Below are 20,286 nucleotides of genomic sequence, written 5' to 3'. Positions count from 1 at the left end.
AAATGCTTGGGGGCGAACATAATCGTTTTCAGTGGGTTCTCAGAATTGACTTATCTATTGCCTTCACGTGAATGTTAGTATCTTGCTTCCATCACCATAAATGGCGACCTACGAGGAAATATGCCATTACTTCCTTGAGCTTCAGTTTTTACTTGTTTCCAATAATTTTAGGAGATTAGATTGAAACATCATTTTCGGGGAAAGGTCGGATTACTGAGCGACAGTTGGAATATATTTACGAGTTTTGAAGGAGATGCTTTGAAAATAGAATGTGGGATGTTGAAGAAGTACGAAATACTTCCGGTTAAGGTATATTTAAGATTGATTGATTGGGAGTTACCTGGCATCTTGACATCGTATATTTAACTGGCACTCATGATTCACACTTCCTGTGACACACTTACGTTATGAGTCATATAGCATGAGGTCATATGGCACATATTTCATACATCTGTATATGGATATACTGTATATATGTTTGTATATATATACATACATACATATACTGTATATAAATTTGTGTGTGTGTGTTTGTTTATGAATTTGTATATTGTGACCCAGTTGACCTGTAATCGGTTTACTGTTAAAGAGTGCTGCCATTAGTAAAGGAAAGTATGTGGATTAGTAAACTCGTCCCAATATGACGTGCTGAAAGCCTGCAGATTAATGCTGTCCTTAGAATCATCTGTAAGGGAAAATTTTTCTTAGTTTCATCTCCCGTATATAATAAAGACCAAGTATCTAGCTATATATATATATATATATATATATATATATATATATATATATATATATATATATATATATATATACAGCATATATATATATGTATATATATATACATATATATATACAGTATATATATATATGTATATATATATATATATATATATATATATATATATATGCATATATATATATATTGTTCTTTTCACGTTCTGCGGCATAGTCAAGATATACCGTAATTACTCGATTTCTCCCCGTCCCTCGCGTAGGGTAAGGAGTAGTCATACCCTGTTGAGAGGGGCTGCATGTGTGTACATATGACATTTTGACTGGTCGTGTACATTAGTTTATATATATATATATATATATATATATATATATATATATATATATATATATATATATATACATCTTATCATTATATGCCTTCCACTTTCTTAGCATGCCATTAGTAGAGAGTACATATGAACAATAGTTAGATTATGAGAGTCAATAGTAACCAAGAAGACTGACCTTTGTATGTTAATATAGATGGTTATGAATAGAGATCCTCGATACATGAGGGAATTTTGGATGAATATATAATGGGAAAGTGGGTCACAGAAGCGATGACAAAAGGTACCTATTCTGTTCAAAAGATTGGGCAAAAGCACAGTGGATTTTCTTGGAAAAATCCCACCTCGGTTGGTTTTTAAAAATCTCCCCTATAAATATCCATCATAAGCTTTCAGAAACTTTCATCAATCCAAATTATTCATTTTAATGTATAATCCTTCAAATTTTAATTCTCTTCCCCTTTAGTTACTGTAAAGTATCTCTTTTCAGCTTCTTAAACACAGTCAATCAAGAGATTATTATTCAGAGTATTCAAAAACATAAAAAAATTGGATAATGGAAATTGGAAATGGTTTAACATGATGAAGCATAGAGCACGCATTAGATCTACAAAGTTACAATAACCAAATTGAAGAAAGATGGGAGCAATCAAGATAAATATTACATGGCTTTACTGAACCGACCCATAGTTCACATATAGAGTAAAAAAGAATTGTAAAAATAATTATGCACTTCCTCCAAAATTGACTGTGACGAGGCGTGTGGTGACATTTATAGAGGGAGGGGATGAGAGACTATCAGGTATCCTTTTTCTGGTATCTCAAGTCATTATGAATTCTCTAGGGATTCAACAAACATCAAACAGGATACAGTTGCAACCAGACTGGAGGATCTTTTCGTTGATCATCCTATCAGCTTGTGGTTACCGAGTAATGTTGTAGATTACTTTTAAAGTGATAATTAGGCTACAACATTGCAAAATCGGCTGAATTTGAAGCAATCGATTTGGTTTTCATTTTAATGAATGTCGAACATCATTGATTTTTTCACTGAGATCCCGGATAAATACATGGTTGCTGATGGAATCGTAGACAATGATTATTCCCATTACTAAGCTTCAAAAGACCAAATAATTTCTCTGGTCCTATCACAGATAATTGGATCACCCCAAGAGCTGCTCAAGTACAGTATGATCGGGTTGACCAGGGCAAACAACCACTTGTGTTAACAAAGGGGTAATCATCTAGAGCCCTTCTTGAAGGTTTGAAAATCTTTCTGTGACTTCTTGGCTGAATGTCACGTGTTCTTGAATTGCCAGTAACTGTAGCCTGCTGTGTCAAGGATCATTGGGAAATTAAGCATTTAGTTAAGCTGGGTTTTTTAAGTGCTCCGGTACACACCGGAATGGCTTTAGGCATTGGACTTATTCATTTATGTTGTTCATCCTCTCATATGGTACTGTGCGAGGTAATCTAGTCCTCAGCCATGTGTAATGATGAGAAAGAAAAAACCAAGAACATTAGACTCGAATTAGTTAAGAAAGCGCCGGCATAACCATCAATCCCATTTGGGTGGTCAATACTAAACTCTACAGGTATAGTTTAACAAGGTTGGTTAATATCAGCCTAATTCTAACATTCAAAGGGAAGTTTCTCAACAAGAATGTTGTAAATAGGATAAAGTTAAGGTAATGAGGAAGAGAGAATTCTAGAATAATAGAGAGAAATAGGAATAAAGGAAGTAATAATGAATAGTAGTTTACCTCAAGTACTTATATTGGAGGTAATTGAAGTGTCGATATTGAATCCAAATGAACTAATGTTAAAGCTATTAAGATTAGCTATTAGCAGAGTACACAAGACGAATGGAAGCCTTTGGTTATTATGGTATTTTACTAATAAATGTATTGGCTGATGGTATGCTGAGAGGAGAGGGGGTTACAAAATATGCAAATAAAATAGCTTTGTGTGGGCTTAACAAATGTAAAGATCCCCGGAAGACAATTTTGGAATGTACAGTATACAATAATTGTCGAGCCAAATGACCTTTATAGACGTGAAGTCTGAATGTTGAATCTAAATAAAAGAAAGTGGTTGAGACTGTTTAGATTGACTTTTAGCATGATGTATATGACATAAGAAGAAACAAAAAGTCTGATAAATATTGAGATATGCTGAAGTATTAGAAAGGTTCGTGTATAAGAAAACATGTTTCTGTGGGTTTTAAATGGTTTGGTCATGTAGAAAGAAAGAAAAAGGATAAGTTGTTGGAAAGAGCTTATAATTTGGAAGTATTAAGGAGTGTAAAATTGGTAGGTTAGAATAGCTAGTATAAAACGAAATCTAAGAAAGGAAGGAGGTTCATATGCAGGATGTGAGTGTAAGAATGTTCTCAAGATAGTGTTGAGAAGAGGCTGACCAGCCTTCTGTGTAAGGGTATGAAGACGCTAATTTCGTAGCTTTTCTGCACGGGTTCATCCAAAATTCTAATAGAGAATGTGTCTTGGACGTTTTTCGGGTTTTTATTTAAAGACGCCCAATTTACTTGAAATTATATATACATAATGAGGATTACAGGAGGTCTATTTTATACATTAATATAAATGTGTCATGTAATATGTGTAAATTTTATATTGTTATGTGCATATGAATGAATATATCTTATTGTTGACATGAACCTTTCAAAAATGTTTAGTGCTCATTCTGAATACCTCCCTGTATTCTACCATGGATATGGGAGTAAGAAATGATTAACATGAATCAAAGAATACCTCATTCTAACAGAGCATACGTATTGAACGCTTATTGGTTGGTGACTTTGGGAAAGCTTTGGGCGACGCCCTTGGTGGTAATCTGACAGAGAATCAAATCGAGAAGCTAACATCGATGGTTCCTCTGCCTGAAGAAGCACTGGACAAAGACTTCTTCATCCTTATCGCCGCCTTTGCTGAGAGACTCTTCTGTTATGGTAAGTCTACCGTATCATTCATGACATTTCTTTGGTGATTAGCAGCTCTTTGCAGTATTTCCAAGTTTGATTTACAAAATAACAGTAAACTTATAAGCTTCACAGATGATACGTTATTTATGGTATCTAGCAAGAAATGTATAGCTACAATTAATCTTTTATTATTCCAGAGCTCTTAGCAGCTGAAGATGTAGAGATAGAACCTCGGGACCTGGTCGAACAATTGGATTTCCAACAGTTAGATGAAAGGTTAGAGGAAGTGATATTGGATCCTCTCTTGCATCAGATGTTGACGACTATTCGGGATTTAGGTTAAATAATCTCAATAATTGTCAGGATCTAGGCTTAGAAACCTAGAGAACTATCCATTATTTGCTTGATAAATCTAATAGGTCCAGGTTGAGGAACCTTCAAAAGCCATGTTTTGGTTTAAGTTAGATTTGAGTTGGAGACCTGGACAATTATTTTAAGACTTACATTGAGGAACCACGACGTACCTTCACGATCGAAGTCAAGCAATTAAACGAGATACCTTAACATCCTCTTAGATTCTGGGTAGAGGAATCTGGAGGATCACTTGGGGCATATGATGTGGAACAGTATCTGTAATTGAAGACAGCTTTACTTGATCTTGATCTGGGCTAAAGAATCTCTGCAACCAATTTGTCTCTGTTCTGAAGGGTTTCAAATATCTTTTCTGATGTAGGTTAATCAAACTTGATGAATACCCATGATCAAGATTGGGAAACCTCAACATCTAGGATCAAGGATATATAGCCATGTTATTATTATTATTATTATTATTATTATTATTATTATTATTATTATTATTACTATTATTATTATTATTAGCTAAGCTACAACCCTAGTTGTAAAAGCAGAATGCTACAAGCCCAAGGGCTCCAACAGCGAAAATAACCCAGTGAGGACAGGAAATAAATAAACTATATCATATAAGTAATGAATAATGAATATAAATTATCTCAAGATCATTTGCAATGATAAAATAGAGATGTTATATAAACTGTGAAGAGAGACTTATGTTAACCTGTTCAATATAGAAACATTCGCTGCAAGTTTGAACTTTTGAAGTTCCACTGATTCAACTGCCAGATTAGGAAGATCATTCCACAATCTGATCACAGTTGGATTAAAAATTCTAGAATACTGTGTAGTGTTGAACGTTATGATGGAGAAGGCAAGACTGTCAGAACTATCTCCATGCCTAGTACAGGATGGAATAGTCTGAATACAAAGGATAGTCAGAATTATGAAAACCTTATGCAATATGCATAAAGAACTAACTGAACAAAAGTGCAGAGATTTATATCAAGATCAGGAATAAGTATTTAATAAACTCAAGTTTCTGTCCAAGTCCGTGTTCAAGGAAACGGAGATATATAAGAACCAGTTATTATCACAACGAGCGAATCATAATCCTCAGAATTCTATAGGATTGACATTAAGGAACTATAAGCTTTACCCATAATGTAGGAACCTTTATAACTATACATAGCAAATCTTTTAAGGAGCCTGTAATCTCCAATATTCAGTGAATGGAACCAAAATCTAGAAAAGGGTATAAAGATTTTCAAGTTACATATAGGCTTTACTTGTAATATACATTATTGAGCCTCGATAAACATATACGATCAATGTTAAAGGTGCTTTACTGCCTTCTTGCATATGAACTAGGAACCTTTTTGAGTATCTAGTACTAGATTAAGGAACCTCAACTTGACTCATACCTCTATAATTTTTATAACCTGAAGTCGTATCCTCTTACACCCGACATAGCCTAAATGTTAGGTCAAGAACGACTGTGAATAAACATTAAGGATACATGAAATAAATGTTAACATTGATTGCTGCCAAAGTCAGCTGGTGTTTATTTTGTCCTTTGAATTCTGTAGCCGGTGGATTTCCGCTGCCTGGTATGTAAGGAGAAGTTATCAGGTAGGTTTAAAGGTCTAAAGGCCGTTCTTGAATGGCAAAGGCAAGGGACAGTGACATTGCACTATCGAGCTGGACAATTCCCTAGAGACTGACCATATATAGCCTACATATCGCTACCTCGTTGCAAGAGGGTCGTAACTCCAAATTCCTGATTTTTCAGGAGACGCATTTGAAAGTTGCTAAGTCCTATGAATTTGATCATGTTTCACAATCTTCTTAGTGCCATCTCTCGGCTGCTAATTCACCTAGATTTACGACTCTTTTACCAAAAGATGCAGAATCAATTCGGCAATCTTGTACATCATATAACTCAAAACTAGCAAATTTGGAGTTACGACCCTCTTGCAATGAGGTAGCGATATGATCAGCGCCCAAGCACCCTCTCCATCCAAGCTAGGACCAAGGAGGGCTGCTAATGACTCAGCAGATAGACCTATAGGCTCCCCCAGATCCCCCATCCTTAGCTCACAAGAAAGGTGAGGTTGCAGCGACCAAAGAAACTAACGAGTTTGAGCGGGACTCAAACCCCAGTCGGCGTTAACCAGTCAGGGATGTTACCACATCGGCCACCATGACCCTCTAGGTTTAGAGGTTTAAAGGTCGCACATGAATGGCAGAGGACAGTGTCAATGCCCGATCAGGACAATGCCCCAGAGACTGACCATATATACTATGATCAGTGCACAAGCCCCTCTCTACCCAAGCCATGACCAGGGAGGAAAGGGTATTGTCTGCTGATGACTCAGTAGGTAAATGTACAACACAGGTCCCCCAAACCCCTAATCCTTAGCTCTCAACGATGGTGAGGTTGCAGACACTATCGTGCTTGAGCGGGGCTTAACAACAGTCCAGCAGATTGCTAGGCAGAAACGTTTCCAATAAACTACCTTTGGTTACTACCAACCTATAATTCAGATGTTATTTACAGCACATAAGACAATTCAAGGATCAGAATGACATAGCCTACTGTCATATTTGTTCCATTTGCTGATGATATTAAATTTAAAACCTCATTTATTTGTATGTTTTTGCCATAATGAAAGTCAAGTATGTCATAATTTCATTAGATTTGTGTATTTCGTTTGGAAAACGTTCGCTTCCTAAAGCTAGAGTTTTCGTTTTCATTTTTCCAAGCGACAATAAAAATAATTCTCTCGCCAATTTGATAGGAACTGCTGAGAGCAAATTGATCGTTTAGGTCAATTACTGTTTAATATAGCTCAACATTCCGACCAGGGGATATGCTTTTATTGTTTTGTCTCCAAATAGAGTGAATAGACTTTTTCATTTACACACACACATACATATATATATATATATATATATATATATATATATATATATATATATATATATATATATATATATAAATGTATATACAGTATATATATACATATATATATATATATATATATATATATATATATATATATATATGTGTGTGTGTGTGTGTGTGTGTAGATATACATGCATACTTACACAAATACCTTAATGTGATAACAGGGCTTGTGCATCGCCATATACTAGCTGTACTAGTCAAAGCCAACCATACTAGGTTGACTTGCTGTGAGAGATCAGACCAAAATCTCCCATGAACGGCAATCCACAGAGTCCAGCATGTTGATAGAAACTGCCCAAACACGAATTAATAGGTCTGAGGCCTTTCTCCTGCAGTGGACTAAATATAGCTACATTTGTTGTTGCATAATTATATATAAGGGGATTTTGACATAGGAAAAATCTATTTTTGGATGAGATAGCCATGCCGTTCTAATGGAAGTTCCCTCCGGCAACTTCCTACTGTATAATATTTCTGTAATTGATATTATAAGAGAATTACCGTCAGGTATCACGAGGTTCTAATCCCAGAACGGCTATCCGAAGATATCCAAAGATATCGAAGATATCAAGGACGTATCCTAAGATAACCATAGATATCTGCACCCCGAATAGACCTTTCCCAGTCTAATCCTCTAAGGGGAAGGATAAGTGAGGAGCCATTACATATCCTATCACCTTTTGATGCTCCCATACGACCCTGCCACTTCATTCCACGTCGCAGCTGAGCTACTGTAAAAAGAAAGCCTCCAGCGAACAAAGGGGTGGGAGAAAAATGAAGTAACGGGCGGGCCATCAGTTCGACATGGCTATCCTACCCAAAAATAGATTTTTCCTACATCAAAATCCCTTTTTTGGGCTCGAGCCATGTCGTCCTGATGGAAGTGTACCAGAGAATTATCTATACTCGGTGGCAGGCTTTGCATAAAAGACCTCGAACCAACAAATGCTCCCCACCTATGTGACGAAGAATAAGTATTAATTTCTATACCTGGGAACCTGAAAAGGAAATGATGAAGTGCATTTTTCCTTTTTTCCCTGAAGCAAAAACTTCTGTTTACTCGTTGCTAATAACGAGCTGAAGGAGTGCCCTAGGACGCATTGTGGGCTACATTGTTACCGCGGGGTAGATAACACTCCCTCAACCACCACATAATGATGTGTCTCCTCCAATTGCTTCATTTAAGGGTAGGCTCCACCTTGAATGGGTGCCAATCGTAAAAAATATTTCCCAAAAATACACTAATCAAGACACGCTAATGAAATTCTCAGGCATTATTAGCACTATAATAGGGCATATCCTCTGTAAGTTTTATCATCCTACAGGGAAAATAAAGGATTTTATGAATAAAAATGTGAAAATCGGAGCTAGCGACTTAATGTTATTTGGTGACCAGTGAGAAACTACTGTCTTGAATTGAAACACATATCACGGCCTTCTGATAGGCAAAAGGAAGACTTTTAGCAAAGAAAACAAAATTGGCAAAAATCACCCTTGTAAGATGGAGACTACCCTTTTGCCTGAAGAAAACCCAAGTGGACTTCCGACCAGTATATGTCCCTCAATAGACATATACTGTTAAAAGTACTTGAAGGAAGCCACATCTTTAGGGCCGAGACCCGAAGTCTTACAAGCCAGGTCCGCTCTTCATATGAAGTAAGTAACCTTATTTTGTAACTGGTTTAGAGACAAATCAGACCCCATTGTATCATTTTGAAACAAAAGACTACCCTTAAACTGCACTGTTCTCAGCAAATACGCTTTTGGACAGTGTAGTAGATAAAGGAAAGGATCACCTTGAAGGGGAACTATTTTCCGTAGACCCCAAGGTGAAAAGGGAAGTTCATTTTTAGTCCGAAAAGTGGGATCAGGATATAAATTAACCTCACCATTTTCCACAAATTCAATGTATTTCTCATCTCTAGAAATCGTTACAGTATCACTAGCCCGAGCACCGGAAGCCATCTTAATTAAGAAGATGACTTTCTGAGTGGGATCAAGAATAGAAGCCTTTTGATTGCCTATATCCGAAGTGAATTGCAAAACTTTGTCCAAAGACCAGGAGATAGGCTTCAGTAGAGCCAACAGCCGTAGCCTTGCACAAACCTTCAGAACTTTGTTGAAGAGATCCGATTAAATTCGACATTAAAGGCGTATAGTATAGATCTAGTGAGGGCTGAAGTGTACGACAAAATTGAGGAGGAGGCTAGACTTTAAACATGCAAAGTAAGCTTGAAACTTAAACAAAAATCCATAGTAATCAACCCTGGATTTATGTCTTGACATATTTGCCCATTTGGTCCATGACGTTTCATACTGAGTCATGGTGCTAGACAACTCATAGTTTCCACAAATGCCCACTCATCATGTTGAATTTTCAATTCCATTCCCAGGAAAAGGGTGAAATCAAACATGAGATGAGGATCCCCTGCTGTCCATCTTGAGACAGAATCGAGTTGGTCACGGCACAAGTTGGGATTCAAATCCGTGACCATGGGAAACCAATTGCTCATTGGCTACCAAAGAGCCACCAGAGCCACCATCCCTTGAAATATCTACGCCTGTCCGAAACCTTCACGAGGAGGTTAAATAGTGGAAACAGGAAAACCGTCGTCCAGCAACTCCCATCCTGGGACATTGACGAACTTTTATGTCCATGCCCACTGCTTTTTGAACCACTTTCGGTGCTACCTAGCAGGGAAATATCATGCTGAAGCTCATTGCAAACAGATTCACTTGAAGGCCAGAGATTTGATCTCACTGATGGAGAGACGTTGACTAATGCCAACCTTTCTTCTGACCCAACGTAAAGATAGTTAGCATTACGTGTTTCAGATGAGGAGACCTCGATTCTTGTCTGTTGCATCAATAGATTATAACTCTGTTAACGAGGTTTAAGTGGATATGAATATTCTCTGTCAGGTATAAGTTCATGAGGGACAAGAAGACTGCCATGGACTCCAGAATATTGATGTGGTATTGTTAAAATTTCTGAGACCAACAACTTTGCACTTTCTTGGGTGGGTTATGACCCGACCAACCTCCCAACGAGGTATCCGAACAAAGTGTCACTACTAGAGGAGGAAAGCGCAATGGTAACGTCTGTGAAAGACTTATAGCAGTGGACCACGGTTTGAGTTGCTTCCGCAGTAAAACCGGAGTATTCTTCTGATGGTCAGGAAGAGAGTTGGAGGCTATCCTTCCCCAAACTCTGTTTGCATCTTTGAGTCGTACATTGAGGAAAAAAATCGTGAATCGTAAAGATCCTCGAACCTCCTCTGAGCGTCACCTGGTGATCATCCCCAACTAGATCAGTGACTTGACTGACGTCACTATTTCCTCCCCCTTGAGGCAGGAATAGAATGGGAGTGAGACTTAAAGTCACAACAAATCTCCAACTGCGGGAAGTCCTGAGCTGGAGTCAGTTCTGATTTCTTAAGGCTGGTCTTATGTCCAAGGGACTAGAGGAACCAAAAACTCAATCAGCTGCTTCTGAGCACTCTGCGCCAAGGGAACTCACACTAGCCAGTCAACTGGGTTCGCCTCTACTTAAAAACCTGTCTACTTCAGTTGTTGTACGACTACGTCAGTAAACTTTGTGAAAACCCTCAGAGCTATGCTGAGCCCGAATGGCATAGCTCCGATTACGTATACCCTTCTCCACCTGCTGCAACCAAGGTAAGGTGATAAGTGTCAACCTAACCGACAATACAAAGACGTTAGTAAAATCTATGGAGACAGTGAAAGACTCTAAGAGTGGAAAGGTCCATATCTGCGAAATAGCCAACATCCGGAACCTGTCCCACTGAACAAACTTGTTTAGACCAGACAACACAAGAATAGTTTGAGGTAAACTCAAAACCGTTTAGGCACACAAAATAGACGATCTTGAAATCTCATAGATCTCACGCAGCAGATAACTCCCCTCTTCAAGAGATCTTATACATACTGTTCCAGACAAGGAGATGTGTCTGGAAGAATCTCCTGAACTGTGGTGGCCATTGTTACTGTTTCCAAGCAAAACCGTTGGAAATGACGTTCTGTGTCCAAGGATTGAAGAACCCACAATACTTGAACAAGGCTAACCGTCCCCATACTAGAGGCCTTCATTATTTTGTGTTAAGGATATGAACCGCTACTTCCACTACCGTTTCAAGGTCCACAATCTCTGGACCTGCCTCCACTGTCAAGACAGCCTCGGAAGACAACCCTTACTCATACATTGGGTGGAAGGTCAAGGACTGTGACACCACTTATAAGGGCACAGTGTAGACATTCTGAGGAATAGCGGCATGAGAAAGAACAAACAACTTACCGTGATAAGTCAGTTTGTGAGACCTCTTGGTTGTGGCCTTTCCAGGGGTGAACTACTTCTTCAATGAAGCTCTGCGACGGCCTTATCCGTAACTTTCCTCTAAGGAAACAGGTCTTTTCCCCAGATGCTAGAAGTGAGAAACGTTTCAGCTCGTGGTGGATGGTAGCTGTGTCAAGTACATGCTCACAACAGGCTCGACAGACCTGAAAGAAGCATAAAGGTCTTTCATAAAGGTGTCAACATGAGTTTTCGCCAGTAAGGAAAGACGAAGGCACCTGCAAAATGTCCGACCATCATTCCCATAAAGCACTACAGAGACATCAACATTGACAACCATTATCTGGTCTACGACTCAGACTCAAGAAGGTGTTCAGGAATCCTGGGCATTTTCTCAAAAAATTGGCTGCCAGCTGCATCCATATCCAGTTTACTCTCAGCAAAAGTAAACTGGTCATTGGTCTAGTGGACAGAATCGTGTGGTAAGAAAGGTGAGACTGGTGTTCACTCTTCCAAAGCCGGGAGAGGCATACCATCACAAAAGGCTAACTCCCTTGATGTAGCTCTTCGAAACAAAGTGGAAGACCACTTTGTCCAGGGCCACAAAGGAGGCCAAGGTCTTACCAAAGGCGACAATCTGTAAATTAATACTCACTGTAGTCATCATTGCTGCATGCAATAAGGTAGCTAGGAGTGCCAAACCTTATATCTAGGCAGCTCCTCTTTCTTCTCCAAGGCCTGGATCTCTTCATATGAGGCCTTGAAGACCATCACTTGGTATTACTAATTCCCCTCCATAAAGGCTTTCCTGTTAGCCACAAGTACCAGATGTATTATAGTACATAAGGTACTCAGGGACTGGGGGGCTCCATGAGCTTAGCAGAAGATGTTGGGAGGAGAAACGGGCAGGCAAATCACCCATCACGGAAGAAGCAATCGTAACCGTAGATCGGGAGACCGATATCATAGAATTGGTAGACACTACTGAATCCTTAATGAGATCAGACTACCTCATCCTCTTACCAAGGTGCGAAGGTACCGCGGGAAGAGCATGCAGTCATCATCAGAGGTATCCTCCGAGACCCATCTGGAGTGAAGTGAATCCTTACAAACACTGCAGTCCTGATGGTCCCAGTACAATACTGGGCCTTTCATCCTCCAACACTTCGCATGTGTGCGGCAAATATTGAGACCACAGGGATGTCTCACAGGTCTGACACAAATCTGCACTCAACAGTGTATCTCCGTATAGGCACCGCCTGTAAGGAGAAAAGGGTTCAAATGAGTACTACATCCTCTAGCAGACACCAAAAGCCAAAAGAAATGGGTCAATAACACTCCATGTAAACAATTGAGGGAATAGTAATCCCCAAATTGTGTGTAAATGCCATTGGTGAGAAAAAAGGAGATACATTACGAAATGTCCATTCCTCTATAAAGAACGTGAGATTGGAAAAATTAGCCCCCTAAAGGTTTGTTGCTATAGGTCCAAAAATGGGAAAAAAGTGTGGAGAAATGCTCATGGAAAGAACCGTTGCTCCAATATCCCCTCAGAGAAATGGCCAATTAGAGGGCACCGGTACAGGTAAACTTAATCATTAAGCAATCAACGCGTCGATTAAAGAGCAAGAGTCTAAAGCAACCCGTAGGTTATAAAAGCTAGGTTATAACCTCAATAGAAAAAACTCGGGAGGGAAAACTAGCCCAAAGAGTTACCAACCATCTATTCAATCCACACCCTCAAAGAGAAATGGACAAAGTGGTAGAAAACAAATAACCATATGTAGTGGTTATTCAAAGCAGGAGCCTAGAACCCTTTCTTAGAAGGAGTTCCCAGGCCTGACCTACATAAAGAAACCTCAAACATTAAAGGAGTAATGCTTTTATGTTAACCTGTAGTAAAATTCACCTACAGCAAATAGAGAACTCATCTTAGTTATGTAAGATAGTCTCAGATAAAAAAAGGGCAGAAAGGCCTGTGCCCTAAAGGTACTGGCGTTGCCGGAAGTACCGGTAACTCCAGGGGGGAACGGCACTGCCGCCAACCTCTTATGTGCCCAAAGGCACTGTTACTGATACCCGCACCCATAGACTAGTAATAACCCCGCCGCCAGTAACAATAATGCCTTCAGTGGCAATAGTGGCCAATGGCGACGAAGATAACGGTCAAGGGATTCCGCAGAAAACACCTTGCCCAAAAGATAGGCAGTGTCGCCAGTGGCGGCACAGCCGTAAGAAGCAACATATTGCCAGAATGGGTACTATGAAATAGATTTTGACGTAGGAAAAATCTATATTTGGGTGTCGAAAGGTGGAGACATAACCGTAATTCAGGCGTTGTCATAGGCAGTTACGTCACATATACTAGCGTTGCCGGAAGCACCGGCATCGCTAGAGGGTAAAATCATCACAACCATCCTCCTATGTGAATTAACGCGTTGGTACAGTCAACCCCTCCTACAGACAAGTACTAGCCCCGCCACCAGTAACATCAACACTGTTAGGGGCAAAGGTGCCTAGAACGGCAGAGACAAACGGCAATGGTTCCTGTAGAAAAAACCATGCCTTAGCTGAAGGCAGCGCCGCCAGTGGAGGCACAGCCGCAAGCAGAGACACATCATCCGTATAGGTACAATAGGACAGTGTGCCAAAGGGTGGCGGCAAAGCCACAGACACCGGCACTGTCGTCAATCTGATGGCTCACCCCTCAGGGAGAGGCAAACCGACTGCCATGGAAGGTCACATAATTGTAAATTCCATGCGATGTCCATTCCGGAAAGACTAGGATAAAAGAGAGATGTGATGACATGGAGAAACTATACCCATGCATCAAAATAAATGCCCCGCCGTCAGAGATGACGGCCGCCGTCCGATCGAGAAATCTCAGAAGCTAAGAAATAGCGGCAATTCATGCATGTTGGCACACCGACATGATGACATTACCCTTCGCAAAGGGGAGTTCCAAAAGACTGCGCAGTCCTAGCACGAGAGGTCACGAGCGAATGTAGAAAGGCTAAGCCTAATAAGTCGATGCCACAGGTAAATCGAGAAATCCCGGAGGCTATGAAGGAACAGCAGAACAGGTAAGTCGGAACACCGACAAGGAGAAATCACCCTTCGCAAAGGGGAACTCCAAAAAATGCACAGTCCAACCATGAGAGATCAAGAATGTATGTAGTATGGCGGCCTAACGGATTCACCAATGAAGAAAACATTTGCCATCATGGTACAAAAATTGCCGTTAGTAACAGCACACTTAGGTAATAGCATTGCTGTCTCCCAAGGCTCTTCCTAAAGCAGAGGCATAAGAACACTCGCCTATACAAGGCTTCATCTGCCGTCAGTAACGGCAATGTCGATGAGAATGGCAGCAAAGTCAAACGACAATAGTTTCCACAGAAACATCATACCGTAAGAAAAGGTTGTGGCGGTACAGGTCACACTTTCTCAAGTAGCGACGTATCACTCTTGTATGCCTAAGAAAAGGAATGCCGTTGGAGACGATGAAGCCGTAAGTACCAGCATTGCCATCAGTCTGACAACTTGCTCTTTCATAAAGGGGTATTCTGATGGGTCTATAAGACCAGAACCCTGAAGGGATTAGGCCTCACCACAACAATTGCAAAAACACAGCATTATAAATAAAATTAAGTTCGATATCAGTAACGAGAAGACTCACCATGGATACGTGTAATGACATAAAGTAAAAAAAAAAAATTACTACTTTATCTAAATTTCTCAGAGGCTGAAGATACAGCAGCTATGTAGCTGTCGGCACACCAACAGGAAAAAGCTCACCCTTCGCTAAGGGGAACACGATAGAACTACCGTAAGCCAACATGAGAACATAAAAATGAATATAGCATAATGGACCGACGAACACGCCATCGAAGGATAGGCTCGGCCTGGATACGACAAGTCAAAAGAAAAATCCCAGAGGCTAAAAGAAAAGACAGTAAGACAGTCAGCGAACTGACTGAACAAGATAAGTGAGCTCACCCTTCGCAAAGGGGATCTCCAAAAAACTGCGCCTTCCTAGCCCTGAGAGAACTCAGATGCTTGTAGCGCGATGGCCAAGAGCCTAAATGGCCAGAGTACCGAGAAATGTCAACAAGTGGGACAAAAATCTCAGAAACTAGTATGCCTGAGTAAAAAAAACCCCCGTGGGGAGAGACCACTGTCAACGAAACCGGAACTAGAGACCAAAAACGAAAACGGCAAGTCCGTCTCCAACTAAAACCTTACCGTCTCTAGGCTAGGCTAGCCGAAACTGATACGAACTAAAAAAGACATAAATAATAAAAATGCAATGTACAGTAAATGCAAACTTGAAATAGAGCCCAAAGCATCGTAATGCTAAAAAACTACTAGCTAACTTGAAACTTACCAAGTAAACAAGTAAACACGAAAAAGAAGCAATCAGGTACAAATTCCGATGCCATGGCTAGCTGGACTGGAGGCACTCAGGCTTCCTCTAACACAAAAGCTAAAATATAACTCCCCGAAGGGAACCAAAGCAATAACAGCTAAAACAAAAGAGAGGTAGGTACTCAACTTTGACGAAGAAGAGGAAGCCATCATACGAAGCAAATCTTGGAAAAAAAGGTAAAAAGAGCGCGCACAAAAAACGGATTTTGAGCAAAGCGAAAAATTTATTTTTGGGTGAGATGGCCATGTCGTCCTGATGGAAGGTTCCTTTAAGCAGCTTTCTAAGGGATATTTAGCTACAGTGATACTCCCAGAGAATTAACCATAGGTCTCCAGAATTCTAACTCCTGGCGCGAGTATCTTTAAGAAAATTCTTAAGGATATCGTATAATATCAGGGGAAGTATTTCTTGATACGACACATGGTAATCTTCACCCAGAATAGAGTTTTCGCTCTGAGGGGGAAGAGTGGCAAAAATGAAGGGGCGCCGTCATCAAGGTTACCCGGTGGATCCCCTTTCCCGTACCACTACGGCGCAACTCATTCCTCGTTGCAATTAAGCATGGATGGCTACAGATAGAGTAGTTTCGGGTAGGGATTTGTTACATATGTATACATATGTATACTCCTTTTCTAGAAGGACGACATGGTCATCTCACCCAAAAATAGATTTTTCGCTTTGCTCAAAATCCGTTTTATGGGCTTAGCCATGTCGTCCTGGTGGAAGTTTACCAGAGAAGAATTACTTGAAAGTACTATATCTGTGGTTTTGTATGAGTGCCTTTATCTTGAATCAGCTTCTATATGATCACCCAGACCACATAAATATATGACGTTACCGTTATTCATGACATCCGCTAAGTTTGAAACTAACTTAGGGCTTCCTGCCCCCTGCAGGGAAACTGTCAACGCTGACTATAGAAGCGACAAGGTTTTGTATTCGTGAGAATAAAGTGGAATTAATTTACCACAAGCATGTTCACACATAGAAGTAACTTCAAGTATTTCATATTAGGAAAATAATTAAAAGACTCTGGCTAGTTTTATTCAACTACGTGTGGGGCGAATAAGACGCAAATACATTTTTAGTATTTATTTGTATAGACAAAAAATAAATACAACAACGAATGTATTAAAATAGAATCCTTTACCACATAAACAACATTCTTAAAGTACATATATATTTATCACCTGTAGGGGAAGAAATATATATCAATAAGGCCACTCAAAGATTTTGCAAAATTATTAAGATAATTTCACTTAGATGTTGGATATGTTCGAACACTGCGTACGAATGTAAACATAGCACTGGTGTTATTGGTTGGATTTTACACCTATAAAGAACAGTCCAAGGGTCACCAGGGTGACCCTTAATAAACGGTATTACACTTAAAGGTGTTAACACCTTTTCATCCTTTCACTGTAAAGTCTCAAACAGTTCACTGTTCATCGCAGCAGTAGACGACAGGTTTTATAACACTACCTGCCGCCACCACAAAGTGTTTAATTTCATGCACTTGCTTCGTATAATGTTTATAAAAGACTCTAGAGGATTTCCCCCCTGTATATGAGCGGAGTCTATCAGAGTCCATATGCTGAAAGAAGTTCAGCGAGGAAGCAACTTTTCTCGGATCATGACCTGCGGGTGTACTGTCAGGATCCGCTCTGCAAATAAAGTAGGTGAGCTTCACCCTCAGTTGTTTCAGGAATAAGTTTGATCCTGAGGTTTCGCCTATGAAGAGCTGTCCTCCCTTGAAGTCTGAAGTTCTTCGAAGATAGACCTTTAGGCACTCTACTGGACATAGAGAGACATCTTCCTTCAGAGGGCAGATTCTCCAAGGACCCCACCTTTTGGTGGGTAGCTCGTTTTTGGCAAGAAATGTAGGATCGGGAAAAAGATTCAGTTCTCCCTCTTCTGTGAACTGAATATGGCCCTCGTCCCTTGATAGGGCTACTATTTCACTAACTCTAGCCCCTGAGGCTATAGCGAACAAGAATATCACTTTCTGTGTTAGATCCTTTAGGGAGCAATCTTTATTGTTCAAGTTCGAAGCATAGTGCAAGACTTTGTCCAAAGACCATGAAATGGGCTTCGGAGGGGCTGCTGGTTTAAGTCTAGCGCATACCTTCAGAATCTTGTTGAAGATTTCGTTCGACAGGTCCACCTGGAAGGCGTATAGAAGAGGTCTAGTCAAAGCTGACTTACACGTAGTTATCATGGTGGAAGCCAAGCCTTGTTCGTGAAGATGGATGAAGAAGGACAGGCAGAAGTCTATCGAGATTTCTGTCGGCTTTTTTGCTTTAACAAAAGAGACCCACTTCTTCCAAGATGATTCATATTGTCTTCTAGTTGAATTTGACTTCTATTCTTCTATAAAGTCGATACTGTGTTTTGAGATCCCAAACCTTTTCTTGACTGCTTGACTGCTAAGGCGAGAAAATCATGAGATGTAGGTTTTCGGTTCTCAGTGATGAAGCGTAGACAGTCGACTTCTGAACTAGTTGGGATAGAACTGGGTTCAGTGGAGGAAACAGCCTCAGCCTCAGTTCTATCACTAGTGGGAACCAATTGCTCTTGGGCCATTTGGGGGCCACCACTGCTGCTGTCCCTTTGAAGGATCTCAGGTTGTTGAGGACCTTCAGCAGGAGATTTGTTGGCGGGTACAGATAGATATGACTCCATCTGTTCTAATCGAGGGACTTGGCGTCCATCGCTTCTGCCCAAGGGTCCTCGTATGGGGCTATGTATCGAGGTAGTTTCTTGTTGTCGCTCGTTGCGAAGAGGTCGATCTGCAGTTCTGGGACTTTTTCCAAGATGAAGGAGAATGAGTCTGCATCTAGGGACCATTCTGAACCCTTGTAGGTGAAGTGCTGATAAATGCCATCCTTTCTTTCTTGCCAAGCGAAAGATGGCCAACATCATGTGGTTGATGTAGGGCTATCTCAAGCCTTGTCGGTTTAGACATCTCACTATCACTTCGCTGTCCAAGACCAACTTGATGTGGGCTGATCTGTGAGGGGATAGCTTTTTCAACGTCATGAGGACTGCCATGGCCTCCAGAATGTTGATGTGAAAAGTCTTGAACAGGGATGACCAAGTCCCTTGAGCTTTCCTTTGATGGGAATGACCTCCCCATCCTTCCGTTGAGGCATCCGTGTGGATGACTACCGACAGTTGAGGTGTTTGTAAGGGAATAGTCCTTGCTAGGCTCTTGACCTTCGACCACGGCCTCAGAAGCGATCGCAGTAATGTCGGTGTTGGTCTCTGTTGATCTCTTTGAGCATTTGATGCGTATCTTCTCCATACTCCTGACGCATCTTTTAGCTGTCCTCTTAGCATTGGGTCTGTTACTGCTACGAACTGGAGAGAGCCCAGTATTTTTTCCTGTTGGCGTCTTGAAATCCTGTTGGATTTCAGTAGTCTCTTAACAGAATCCGCGATCTCTCTCCTCTCTTTTGGTGGAATGGAGAGGCGGTGTGACTGCAAGTTCCAATGGATTCCCAACCATTGAAACTCTTGAGCTGGAGAGAGGCGAGACTTCTTGTAGTTGATCTTGAAGCCCAGATGTTCCAGGAACTGGATCACCTTTGTGGGTGTCTGCAGACAAGCAGTCTTGGATGCTGTCCACACCAGCCAGTCGTTCAGGTATGCTGCTACCTGAACGCCTTCTAGGCGTAGCTGTTGTACGACTGTGTCCGCAAATTTCGTGAAAATCCTTGGGGCTCTGTTTAGTCCAAAGGGCATGGCTCTAAAGACATACTTTGTCTTTTTTAGCTTGAATCCTAGGTAGGAGGAGAGGGGGCAGCTGACTGAAAGGTGCCAGTAAGCATCTGCCAGGTCTATTGAGACTGTGTACGCCCCTTTCGGTAACAGGGTTCTTATGTGTTGTAAGGTTAACATCCGGAACTTGTTGTTCTGGATGAACTTGTTGAGTGGAGACAAGTCTAGAATGACTCTGAGTTTGTCCAAGTCCTTCTTGGGAACACAAAACAGCCTTCCCTGGAATTTGATGGACTTTGCTTTCCTTATAACCTTTTTGTTCTAGAGTTCTAAGGTATATTCTTCCAGTAAGGGGGTGGAGTGTTGGAAGAATTGAGGATATGAAGGTGGAGATCTGTTCCATTTCCATCCCAGTCCATTCTTGATTAGGCTGTGGGCCAAGGGATCGAAGGTCCAACGATCCCGAAAGTGGAGAAGTCTTCCTCCTACTGGAGCACCTCA

General features: G+C 40.7%; 1 protein-coding gene across 1 annotated transcript in view; it reads left to right on the top strand.

The window, feature by feature from the left end:
- Positions 1-4,803, top strand: part of LOC137658248 (uncharacterized) — a 100,017-nt gene extending 95,214 nt beyond the window's left edge. The window contains exons 10-11 of the mRNA XM_068392926.1: positions 3,846-4,029; positions 4,200-4,803. Coding sequence (XP_068249027.1) covers positions 3,846-4,029; positions 4,200-4,345 — 330 coding nt within the window. The 3' untranslated portion in view covers positions 4,346-4,803. The remainder of the gene's footprint in view (positions 1-3,845; positions 4,030-4,199) is intronic.
- The last annotated feature ends 15,483 nt before the right edge of the window (positions 4,804-20,286 follow it).

Source organism: Palaemon carinicauda, chromosome 19 (assembly GCF_036898095.1).
Source record: "Palaemon carinicauda isolate YSFRI2023 chromosome 19, ASM3689809v2, whole genome shotgun sequence".
In the NCBI taxonomy this organism is placed as follows: Eukaryota; Metazoa; Arthropoda; class Malacostraca; order Decapoda; family Palaemonidae; genus Palaemon; species Palaemon carinicauda.
The sequence above is the reverse complement of the archived record's forward strand: the minus strand, read 5'-3'. Positions and strand labels throughout refer to the sequence as shown.